At 32.1% G+C, this 11,649-nt stretch overlaps 1 protein-coding gene across 1 annotated transcript in view; it reads left to right on the forward strand.

Moving 5' to 3' along the window:
* Positions 1-9,279, forward strand: part of LOC127700231 (uncharacterized) — a 47,195-nt gene extending 37,916 nt beyond the window's left edge. Inside the window, exon 2 of the mRNA XM_052203654.1 lies at positions 8,295-9,279. Within this exon, the coding sequence (XP_052059614.1) occupies positions 8,295-9,203 (909 nt within the window). The 3' untranslated portion in view covers positions 9,204-9,279. The remainder of the gene's footprint in view (positions 1-8,294) is intronic.
* The last annotated feature ends 2,370 nt before the right edge of the window (positions 9,280-11,649 follow it).

An 11,649-nucleotide genomic window follows, 5' to 3' on the forward strand; every position in this document is an offset into this window, starting at 1 on the left:
CCTCAGTCATGGTCTATTAACTTTGAAACTTTTGCTTAGTTTACATGTATTAGTTTGTGATTAGATCAGTTTAAGATGAAGCGCTAATGTTAAGTCAGTGATATTTGGTATGCAAATTTATTTGCATTTTTTGCAAGACTCGTTTCCATGAAGATTATATACCACCCCCTCATCATGGTTAATTGACTTTGAACATTTTACGTAGTTTACAAGTTAATGTTTGTGTTTAAAGGGAACGACTTATGATAAGTCAATGGTACCGTATTTGGTATGCAGATGTATTAGCATTGGCACAACTCATTTCCATGGAGATTGTTTAGCCATGTACCTTCAGTCATGGTCTATTGACTTTGAATATTTGCATAACTTATATGTTAAAGTATTGCTATTTTGATTTCAACATTTGCATTATCAAAATGACAAAAAGGCGAGACATATCTCTGTGTAAACAGTTTATCATAGCTTGTTCTTGTATTGTGTTGTTCACCACTGTCCAACAATAGGGGAGTGTTGGGCACCCAAACACCATGTTTAACCATCCCTCAACATTCTGTACGTACCTATCCCAAGTCAGGAACCTGTAATTCAATAGATGTTGTTTGTTGCTTTATATGATATTTGATTTTTTGCACATTAATCAGGCGTTAGTTTTCTTGTTTGAATTGTTTTACATTTGTCATGTCAGGGCATTTGAAAGCTTGCTATGCTGTAAGGGTTTTGCTCATTGTTTAAGGATGTACAGCAACAGTAAATTACATTTTACTTCTATGTCATTTGTTCTCTGGTGGAAAGTTGACTCATTTATAGCTATATTTTATATGTCCAAAGTTATAACTCCAACTTATTTTTTCTATGGTTATTTTAAACTTTTTTTTATAATATTCAACAAGAAAGGTACAAGTGAGATCACTTACAAAGCAATTTTGGACATCTACTATATTCCAAAGGGGCATCATTCCTGTCAAAATAGTTAATCAGCACTGATTTTCTTAATTCATCTAAGAATTACCAGAGACATATGTAAATGTCTTTGGAATTACTGATATAAATCTTTGAAGAAATCTTACAGGAAAAGTAGGCTTGACTAACGAACGTTTCATGTCAAAAACATATAACGCTGACAACTTCGAATCCTGTTCTATAAAAGTACAAAATATAATAAATGTGAGCATTTGTGCCATCCTTAACAAACAACAAGAGTGCAAACGCTGAAATGTCTCGCCTGCTTTACTGACTGAAAGCTGAAATGTTATTATGCTGAAAGTCTTAAATATAAAGGTTCAACTAAAAGCATCACAGAAACTCAGGTCACATGAATGCTGTCAGACAGACATATACACCTTACAATTTTTTTTATACACAAAATATATTTGACCTATTGCTATGATAATTGAAAAACAGACCAAAACAAAACAAGAGTTCACACTCTGAAATGTCTTGCCTGCTTTACTGACCATTGATATTTTGTTGAAAGTCTTAAAGATAATGCCTTGCCTGCTTTACTGACCATTGATATTTTGTTGAAAGTCTTAAAGATAAAGGTTTTACTAAAAGCATTACAGATTCTTAACATTTTTAAAAACTTATGACAATGAGGTCAAGGTCAGATAAATTGTGTCAGACATATACACCTTACAATTTATTATACATCAAAAAAAGTTGACTTATTGTGTATGCTAATTGAAAAACAGACCAAAACACAAAAACCTATCGTTGACCAATGAACCATGGAAATGAGGTCAAGGTCAGATTATACCTACCAGACAGAAATGTGCATTTTACAATTATTCCATACAATACACCAAATATAGCTGACCTTTTGCTATTTGTATTTGAAAAACAGACCAAAACACAAAAACTTAACATTGACCATTGAACCATAAAAATGAGGTCAAGGTCAGATGATACCTTCCAAACAGACATGTACATCTTACAATCATTCCATACACCAAATATAGTTGACATATTGCTTATAGTACTTGAAAAACAAACAAAAACACAATTATTAACATTGACCAAATGAACCATTAAAATGAGGTCAAGGTCAGATGATACCTCCAAGACAGACTTGTACACCTTACAATCATTCCATACACCAAATTTAGTTGACCTTTTGCTTATAGTACTTGAAAAAGACCAAAACACAAAAACTTAATATTGACCAATGAACCATGAAACTGAGGTCAAGGTCGGATGAAAATACCATACTGACATGTACCCATTACAATCATTCCATCAACCAAATATAGTTGACTTACTGCTTAAAGTATTTTAGAAACGGACCTTATCATGTATCTTTAACCTTGATCACTGATCCATGAAATGAGGTCGAGATCAGGTGAACTCTGTCTGACGGACATGTAGACATTGCAAGGAACCTATATACCAAATATAGTTATCCTATTACCCATAATAAGTGAAAAATTCATATGACAAGAAAACTCAATTTTTTTTCAAGCAGTCACTGAACCATGAAAATGAGGTCAAGGTCAATGGACATATGATTGACGGAAACTTCATAACATAAGGTATCTGCATACAAGATATGAAGCATCCAGGTCTTCTACCTTCTGAAATATAAAGTTTTATACAAATAGTTTACGCCTCCGCCGCCACTGGATATTAATACCTAGTTTACGCCTCCGCCGCCACTGGATAGTAATACCTATGTCTCGTATACTGCGACTTTCATTGCAGGGCGAGACAAAAATAAACAACAAACAAAAAGAATATCTATTTGTAGATATAGACTGCATTGATATAACCAACTTTTCTTTTATTTGTAATACACAATAATCCAGTACAAGGAAATTGCAAAAGTTATGTATCAAACAATATTTTATAACATTTGTATTTGCAGAAATAGATAACAAAAAGAATTCTCAAAACACTATAGAAAAAAAAACTAAATCTAAGCATGCTATTTTCAAATCTCGGTCAGCTTAACAAACCTTTTTTTTAAAATTCTCCTGTCAAGAGACAGAAATGTTTTATTTCTTTTTTCTCTTTGTTTAAAAAAAATTTAAAAAAAGAGATAACTTTCCATATTTTGCCAGTAATGAAATTAATTAAAATTTGAGATTTTTGTTTAAAATTTGGGGGACAAAAAAAAAATTATAAATGGTTCTCATCTCCTTCTTTTCTATCTATGATACTCTGAAAAAGACTATTAATCTCCTTATACAATGTGAAAGGTCTTTATATAGCCAGTTATTGATCTGTTGAAGATTTAATGGACTTTTTTCATCTTTTTTTCTGAATACTATTAGATATCTACATGTATATCTTTAAGTAAATAACATCAGCATTAAATTTATATAACATCCAATAATTCTATAAAACTACTTCTAGTCTACAAAAAATTGCACTTGTAATGAAAGACATTCTACAAATCAAAAGCCAAAAAAATAATAACAATAATAATGCAGCATAAGCATAATATAAGAAAAAACATTGTAAATCTACAATAGTTTATGGAATTGTATGAATTCAAGATTACAAATATGTAAAGTACAACTGTATATGTTTCTGAACTTGTGTAGGTAAAATGCTACAAAAGTAAATACTTATTCATAAAAGCTTCAGTCGCCATGCTTTTAAAATTTTCTATACCAAAAAAATACAAACTGAAAATGATGTCGAGATGAAATTTGTCTCAAGTTTATTTCATTCGTCATCCTAAGAAAAGTTTGTGATGTCTTGTAGTAAATCCTTGGAAAACTTACACAATGTTTTAATGATGGCAATTTACACAGTTAAGATAAAAGAATCATTACCATATAAATACTATCTTCTTGTTACAGAATGAGAAAAATTGTGGTCATTATGCTCATGAAACTTTTTCATCAATTTCCATATTGAGTGTTCATAAATAAAATATAAGCAGACATTTTGTGCTTTTCTGAATTTTGATTAAATGTTTTAGGTTGCTATGAAACTTGAACTGAAAAAATAAACAGATACTTTGTTATTTGGCTTTAGATTATTTTAGCTTAACTTATCTTGAAAAAAATATAGGAATGTTATATGTTGGAATGAAATCATCTTTGAAGTAAAAAAAAAAGGTAAATATATATACATCATTATCTATAGAGAGGGCCTATTGCCCAATCCAATTCAATTTATTTGAATAAAAAAAACTAGTGTTTAAACTAAAACATTGTATATGGATTATCTTATAATATTCTTAATCTATACAGTTTTTATTATTGTAGTAATTAATTATTTTTTAAGTTCCTTTATCATCCTTCTTAACAACATGGTAGACATTTCACATTCACAATCATTAAGACGTTATACATTTAGATTCTTGGAAAGTGAAATGTCTACCATGTGGTTAGGGATAATTAAGAAATTAAAGAAGACCAATGGCTGAAACGTTTAATTACTACAGTAATGTTATATGTGTTCCCTATTGGAATTTTAAATAATAATTAGTTTTAGCCAAAATATTGTTTTTACCAGACGACAGGACAAGAACCAATAACAAACAACATTTAGGTATAGAAGTTTTATGTAAGGGAGCTACCATTTGATTTTTATGGGGGTGGGGGGTAGGATGAAAAATTGTGTCCTGCACTTTTTTAGTTGTAATCTCGGTCCTGGCTTTTTATTTTTCACTTTATTCGGTCCTGCCTTTTTTTTATTAATTTATCCTGACTTTTTATACATAATTTGTCATCCTGTCATTTTTTTTTGCCAAGTTGCTCATCCTGCCTTTTTTTTACTCAAAACTTCTGTCCTGCCTTTTTTTTAAATTTCATCCTAGCCCTCCAACCCCACCCACCCACCATAAAAATCAAATGGTAGCTCTCTAACACACACTAACAAGAGGCTGTCAGAGTGACAGCAAACCGGATTTTCCTGCAAAGGTCGAACCCTGAACAGTTGAGCAAGTATGGACACAACACTAAAGCTTAAAACAGCTCTGAATTTGGATTGTGATTGAAAATCTCTAAATACATGGTTAGATTCAGCATTTCAAAGAACCCCATAAATTCAATTTTTGTTGAAATCAAACAAAGTTTAATTTAGGACCCTGATTTGGACCAACTTGAAAATATGGCCGCAAAATCCAAAATTTAAATACAGGTTTAGATTCAGCATTTTAAGAACCCTAGTATATATATTCAATTTATGTTGAATTCAAACACACTGTCAGTTTAATTTTGGACCCCAATTTGGACTTTCTTGAAAACTGGGCCCAAAATTAAAAATAAATCTGTCAATCCAATTATAATTTTGTTAGTTAATAATCACCACATGTTTGTTATCTTGATAAAAAAGGTCGAAATTATTGCATGAATAAATTAAAAGTAAATACATTGTCCTATTCCAAATACATGTACAAATGTATATAGATATAAGAAGATGTGGAATGAGTGCCAATGAGACAACTCTCCATCCAAGTCAAAATTATAGTTAACTGTAACAATCTTTTATACAAATTGTGTTTAGTTGTTAAAGGAAGAATAAAAATAGATTACTATCTAATGAAAATGATATTTGCAAATCTGGATCAAGTAAAAATTAAACATTAACATCAACAACAAAAAGAAAATTCCACATAACAACTGTGACATCTACCTTCAAAACACACAACTTTTAAAAAAATAGTTATATAGAAATTTTTTGACAACTCCTGGCTAAAATTAATTGAACAGAGACTATCACTGATGGTAGACTATCAATCCATATACTTATTAATAACACCATTTTCTGTTTAAAGGGAAATAACTCAAAATAAAAACAAGAGACCAAATGACATAGAAATTAACAACTAGGTTAAGGTATATATGTTATTTTATTATTTCTCAGATAATAATTCTTCCTTTCAGTTCATTAGCTGTTAACAAATGTTACCTATAAAGATATATATAGATTATAATTTACAATTTCCCGGATGTGTAATATTGTCCTTGCGTACTTTGCTACTTTTATATCGTCCTATATAATGAACCAATTTTCTATAATGAACCAATTTTCATATTTTGTGAGTATTTATATATATACATTTTTTTAACTCTTTAGTTTGAATATATTTTTTAAATCACAGAGACCAAGATTATTACCGATCTAATATGAATTGCATTTCTCTTATCGGTATCAACTGATTTTGTCATATATCTAATGTTTTCAAGCTCAACAATTTCGGCCACTTTTAATTTTATCTATAATATTAACCAGTTAAACGTGTCTCTGAAAATAGTTAAAATAGTTAAAGTTTGGCCAGTATATTGAATCAATATCTATTATTTGAGATTATAGAAGTGATTTGAAAGCAGTAAGAGGAATATGGTTTTAAAACATCTGACATTTTCATTTGAAAAAAATAAATTATTCCACGTTATCAAGCATTTTGTCAAATAATATGTGACTTGTGAGCTTGTAAATTATTATAAATATTGTTAGTGATAGTGAATATATACGGGCACTTGTCTCTGATTTTTTTTTACCTATATACATGTAATAGAAAAAACAACGGATATGGGGTATCCATCCATGACACAAAATCAGTACATGTACATGCACAGCACAAAACACACAAAAAAAGCAAAGGAACAGCGCTTTTATTGCTGTTCTTCATCTCAAAGTCACAGGGAGGCCTTAAACACGGAGCCCCCCCCCTCCCAAAAAAAAAGAAACCCCTTAAAACAACCTACCATATCAGATCATCTCACTGCAAGTTTAAGACTGCTACCTTTATTATCATGTAATATAACATATAAGGGTATATAGGTAAAAAAAAGATTCAGAAACACGTAACCGTGTGAAAACATGGAAAATGTTGCGTTTACATACGGTACAATTGAATGCCGATCATGATAGATATTGGGATACTATTTTTAGTAATGGTGCTACATGGGCTAAATTGGCTTTCAGTTTTCTCATCTGGAGGTGAAATCTGCGGATTTCTAAATACGCAACCATTTGCGGTCGGAATTGGGACGTCTCTGCACGTTAAAGAACCATAAGGAGGCGAATTTAGGGGTCCCTTATGGAGCTACATAAATGATTTATAGACTTTTTACAAGTTCCACTCCTAAATTTGCCTTGTTGTTGGGCCCTCTTTTTCAAAACCCAGGATCCTCCTCTGCCCCTGTAACAACTTTTGAGGGGTCCGTAAATGGCCTGTTGCAAGGCAAAATTGTTGCCCCTTCCTTACCCTCATTTGCCAAAAGCAGTCCATGTTTGATTAGTTCGAGATTGCTCTGATGTCTGATGTTCTTTTTAGGACTTGCTGGGACCGAACTAACTTTGCATTTACAAAAACTTTGTCATATTTTTTAATTTCACTTGACGTTAAGCAAACAACCAAACAATCATTTCCTAACGTTATATTCGCGTAATGTCATGCAAAGTTATGCTCTTTTTCAGATCTACAGTTCAAAATTCAAGATTTATTGATAACGCTCAGAAACATGAATGTATTACAAGAGGTCATATAATACAATAAACACAATTAATAACAAGTTAAGAGCATCAATTGTTTATAAATGGCAATGATAACGGAGACTAATATCTACTGCGGACCATGCGAATCTCGACATTCCACAAAAGTAGCAGAGCTATGGTGCCCAAATTGTGATGAAGGTCTGTGCTCAAAATGTATGGAGTATCATAAGGTTTCAAAATCTTCCCGTATGCACAAAACAATAACAATAGAAAATTTTACGACCCTTCCAGAATTTGTCCGCAACATAGACCATGTGTGTTCGAGTCATGACAATGCCCTTGACCTTTATTGCAGTGTCCATGAAAAAGTCTGTTGTATGGATTGCGTAAGCGTTGAGCATTCAGAATGCCCAGGTATAACGTCACTTACCAAAGTAGTTCAGGGGGTGAAGGATTCAGCATTTTACCATAGCGTTGTGAAAAATATCGAAGATCTCACAGAGTTTGCCGCAAAACTTCAAACTAATCGTAGAGAAAATGAAGCCAAGCTGCAACAGGAAAAAGACTTACTCATCAGAGTAGTAAAATCCAAACGTACAGAAATTACATCTCACTTAGATAAATTAGAAAAACATCTGCTACAAGAGTTAGACTCGGCCATAAATCTTGAATCTCAACAAATTGATAAAGCGGTTTCGCATCTGCAGAAAAAAATATGCACTCTGAAAGAATATAAGAACCAAATTTCTGCAATCACTAATATTGCTACAGATATTCAAGCGTTTTTAGCCCTAAAAGAAATAGACGGGAATGTTATTCATGAAGAAGAAACAATGTTATGTGTAACGGAAGCGCCTGGTATGAAGGAGACCAGTGTAAGAGTAGAGTTTGCGAATGAGATTGTAGGATTCGTACAAGAAGGTAAACTGATGGGAAATATAGAACTTACAAAGATATCAACAAACATGCATTTTCCCGGAACGAAATCTCAGCTTGTAAAAACCTTATCAGATATTCAGCCAGGAATAGAAAATATCAAACTAACTTTTGTAAATAAATTTCAGCTTCCGTTTGATATGGATATCAATATTTGTTGTTGTGTAATATTGCCAGACGAACGAGTTGTCATGGCAAACAACTCAAACGAAGAAAAAGGAGGAATGCATATTTTCTATAAAGGTGGGGAGTACCAGAAACATGTTGTATGTACATCGAGTCCTTTTGGAATTGCGGTCATCAATAAGTCCGATATTGCTGTATCGTTTTATACAGAAAAATCAATTAAAGTATATGATTCAGACAATTTTAATGTTAAGTTCGTGTTGTTAGATGGTCACTACGTCTTCGGATTATCCGTTGATTCAGATTGTTTGGTTTCTGTTGTTCGAAATATAGGAATTCATTTCATAAACTGTAGTTCTGGAAAGACTTTGAAAATTCTCCCAAGTGACATTGAATTGCTAACCTATGTGCATATGACAGGAGAAAACACACTTATTACTGATTATGAAAAGGACGTTCTTTATTGTCGAAATAGGGATGGAGACACAGAATGGAAATTTTCGTCTCATGCCATGAAAGGACCGAGAAACATATGCACAGATACTGTTGGAAACATATTCGTTGCCGCCTTCGTTTCAGATAGCATAATTGCCATCTCTCCTGATGGGAAGGAAAGCAAAAAAGTACTAGGAGTCGAAGACGGCCTGAAAAATCCCAAAGCTGTATGCTTTAGTCCTATGACTTCTACTTTAGTAGTTGTTTCTCAAACGGGATCTGCATTGAAATATAATCTATCATATTCTTAAAATATATTGAGTATATACCTGGTTTTAGAAAAAAATATTAATTTGAATGCGCCTTTTTTGTTGGAAAGTGATAATATATTACTAGAATGTTACACGCGCAAGCGCGGTATGAATGACGTTTAAAAAGTGCGAATGTTATACTTTATTTTTTCTTTACTTATCTTTAAATTATTTATCAGTTTTTTTAAAATAGAATGAATAAAATGACCAGCGTTAGTGCTTATAAAAAGAAATTTGATAGTTTGGTCTATACATTAACAGATGTGAGTATGCGTCAATAAGGCAGTAACCAAACAATAAAGAAAATTTAAGTAAGCGTTTTTTAACTTGTTCAAACTATATTTCAAATTGCATGCAGTTTTAGTGCTGCTTGTGCTTATAGTCTCTCATGAAATAAAACCTCTCAAGAAATGATGGTTGTGACAGCTCTTTCTTCTTAAAAATTGGAATGTACGCCTTGGAATACCAGATAGTCCTAGTGGCTGTTATTAGAACATCAATCAATCGTTAACGTATAGATATATCATATCTTTTGGATAGTTTCTCGGTGTATCTTAAATTATACCATAGTTTTTGTTGAAACCACCAGGCCATAAGTTCACGAGACGAAAGATTCTTGTGGAATTAATGGCTTCAGAATTACAAATTGATATTTAGAAATAAAAAAAAAAAACATTTCAAACATTTTGATAAAATAAAGAAAATACTAACCCTTTGCAGTTCAACTTTTTTAATCTAGGATTTCAGACGTCTTATTAAATTTCAGAAATCAGAAGTCTCTTGCGTCTACGAAATTCATGCTTACTCCTTTATCTCTATTGTAGCGTTACAGTCCTACAGTTAGGGGATAAGGGATTTAGGCTTATGCATGTTATGTCTGTTCCTGCGTCGTACAGCATATCCAGAACCTCCAATTCCTTCAACATTTTTCGTCTGTAACGTTATCCTACCCCAATGTAAATGTGCATCCATTGCTGTCGAAGAATCTTGTCTAACTGACATTCCCGCTGTTTCAGCAGCCCGTGCTTTTTTAGGCAGGGTTTTATGTTTGAGGCCTGAAAAGGGTAAATGTTAACTGATTCAAAATTATTTTAAAAGTAAACAAACAAACAAAAAATATGCTAGCAATATGAAATTTTAAACAGTGAAATTTGCGATAGGTTAAAACAGATATTTTTCGGTGTATTGTTTATTGTACCATTTTTTGTTGTTGAAACCACTCGGCAACCTCACTCGACTTCGTAACGTGAAGTTATTACAACACAAGCTAACGTTTGAATTGTTTTACATTTGTCATTTCGGGGCCTTTAATAGCTGACTATGCGGTATGGGCTTTGCTCATTGTTGAAGGCCGTACGGTGACCTATAGTTGTTAATTTCGGTGTCATTTGGTTTCTTTTGGAGAGTTGTCTCATTGGCATTCATACCACATCTTCTTATTTTTATGGTGTCTTCCCGATTGTCCCACTTTTTGAAATTACAGGTAAAAATGTAATGAAATTTTGTGGGACAATCGGGAAGATGTTTGTGGGACAATTGGGAAGTTTAAATGTGGGACAATTGGGAATTGTTTTGATAGTGATTAAATTGTTTTTAAAGTGTGTAGCAGGTAATTACAAGTTATTATGCAACTCATAAAATTTGAAATAAACAATGAGAAAAGATGGTATTTACATATTTTATTTTGTTTTGCGATATTTTGTTTAACTACTGTCCAAATAAAGAACAATTATATAACAAAATAGATATATTTTAACTTAACAAAATATTAAATAGACTCTTTTAATATAAATTGTAAATTGAACATATAGTACATAATTGAAAAATTTAAAAGTATCAAGGATAAAATTAAATTAAATTAAAAGATGTGTTTAAGAGAAATACAAAGAGATAAGAGATAAGAATAATTTTACATGTAACAGAGTTTCAGGGATTTGTTCTAAAATTGACAGGTTTTAAGCTGATATTAGATATATTCATAAAACAAAGAAATGAAACATATTCTATATAATAAGTCTGATCATAAAATTGTTCAAGTAAGCATTCAATTCAAGCAAAAAAATGGGGAAAGTTTTATTTGAATAAATTGACCCCAGCCAGGTCCAACCAATGAACAGAAATTTGGAATTTGTTGCTTCTCCTCAAAGGACGCTACATTTTGGACTAAGAGGAAAGACTGGTCAGTCCTTACTCAGAATAATTTGTCTGTATGGTGACACATGTGTCTTCCTGCGGACTGTTATCTTGTGAACTAGCAAGTTAAAATTCCGGCTTGATGGCTGTGTCGGTCTAGTTCTTTTCAAAGAAGGTTTCATATTCATCTAACACCAACATGTTCTCGTCCTGCTTAAAGCATTTAACTTGCCACTGGACGTTTTTAAAACAGTGCATGTGTTCAGAGGACACTGATGACATTTTTGGTCCACATCTATCTCTTTTCCCTAAG

Source organism: Mytilus californianus, unplaced genomic scaffold, assembly GCF_021869535.1.
Source record: "Mytilus californianus isolate M0D057914Y unplaced genomic scaffold, xbMytCali1.0.p SCAF_5, whole genome shotgun sequence".
NCBI lineage: Eukaryota > Metazoa > Mollusca > Bivalvia > Mytilida > Mytilidae > Mytilus > Mytilus californianus.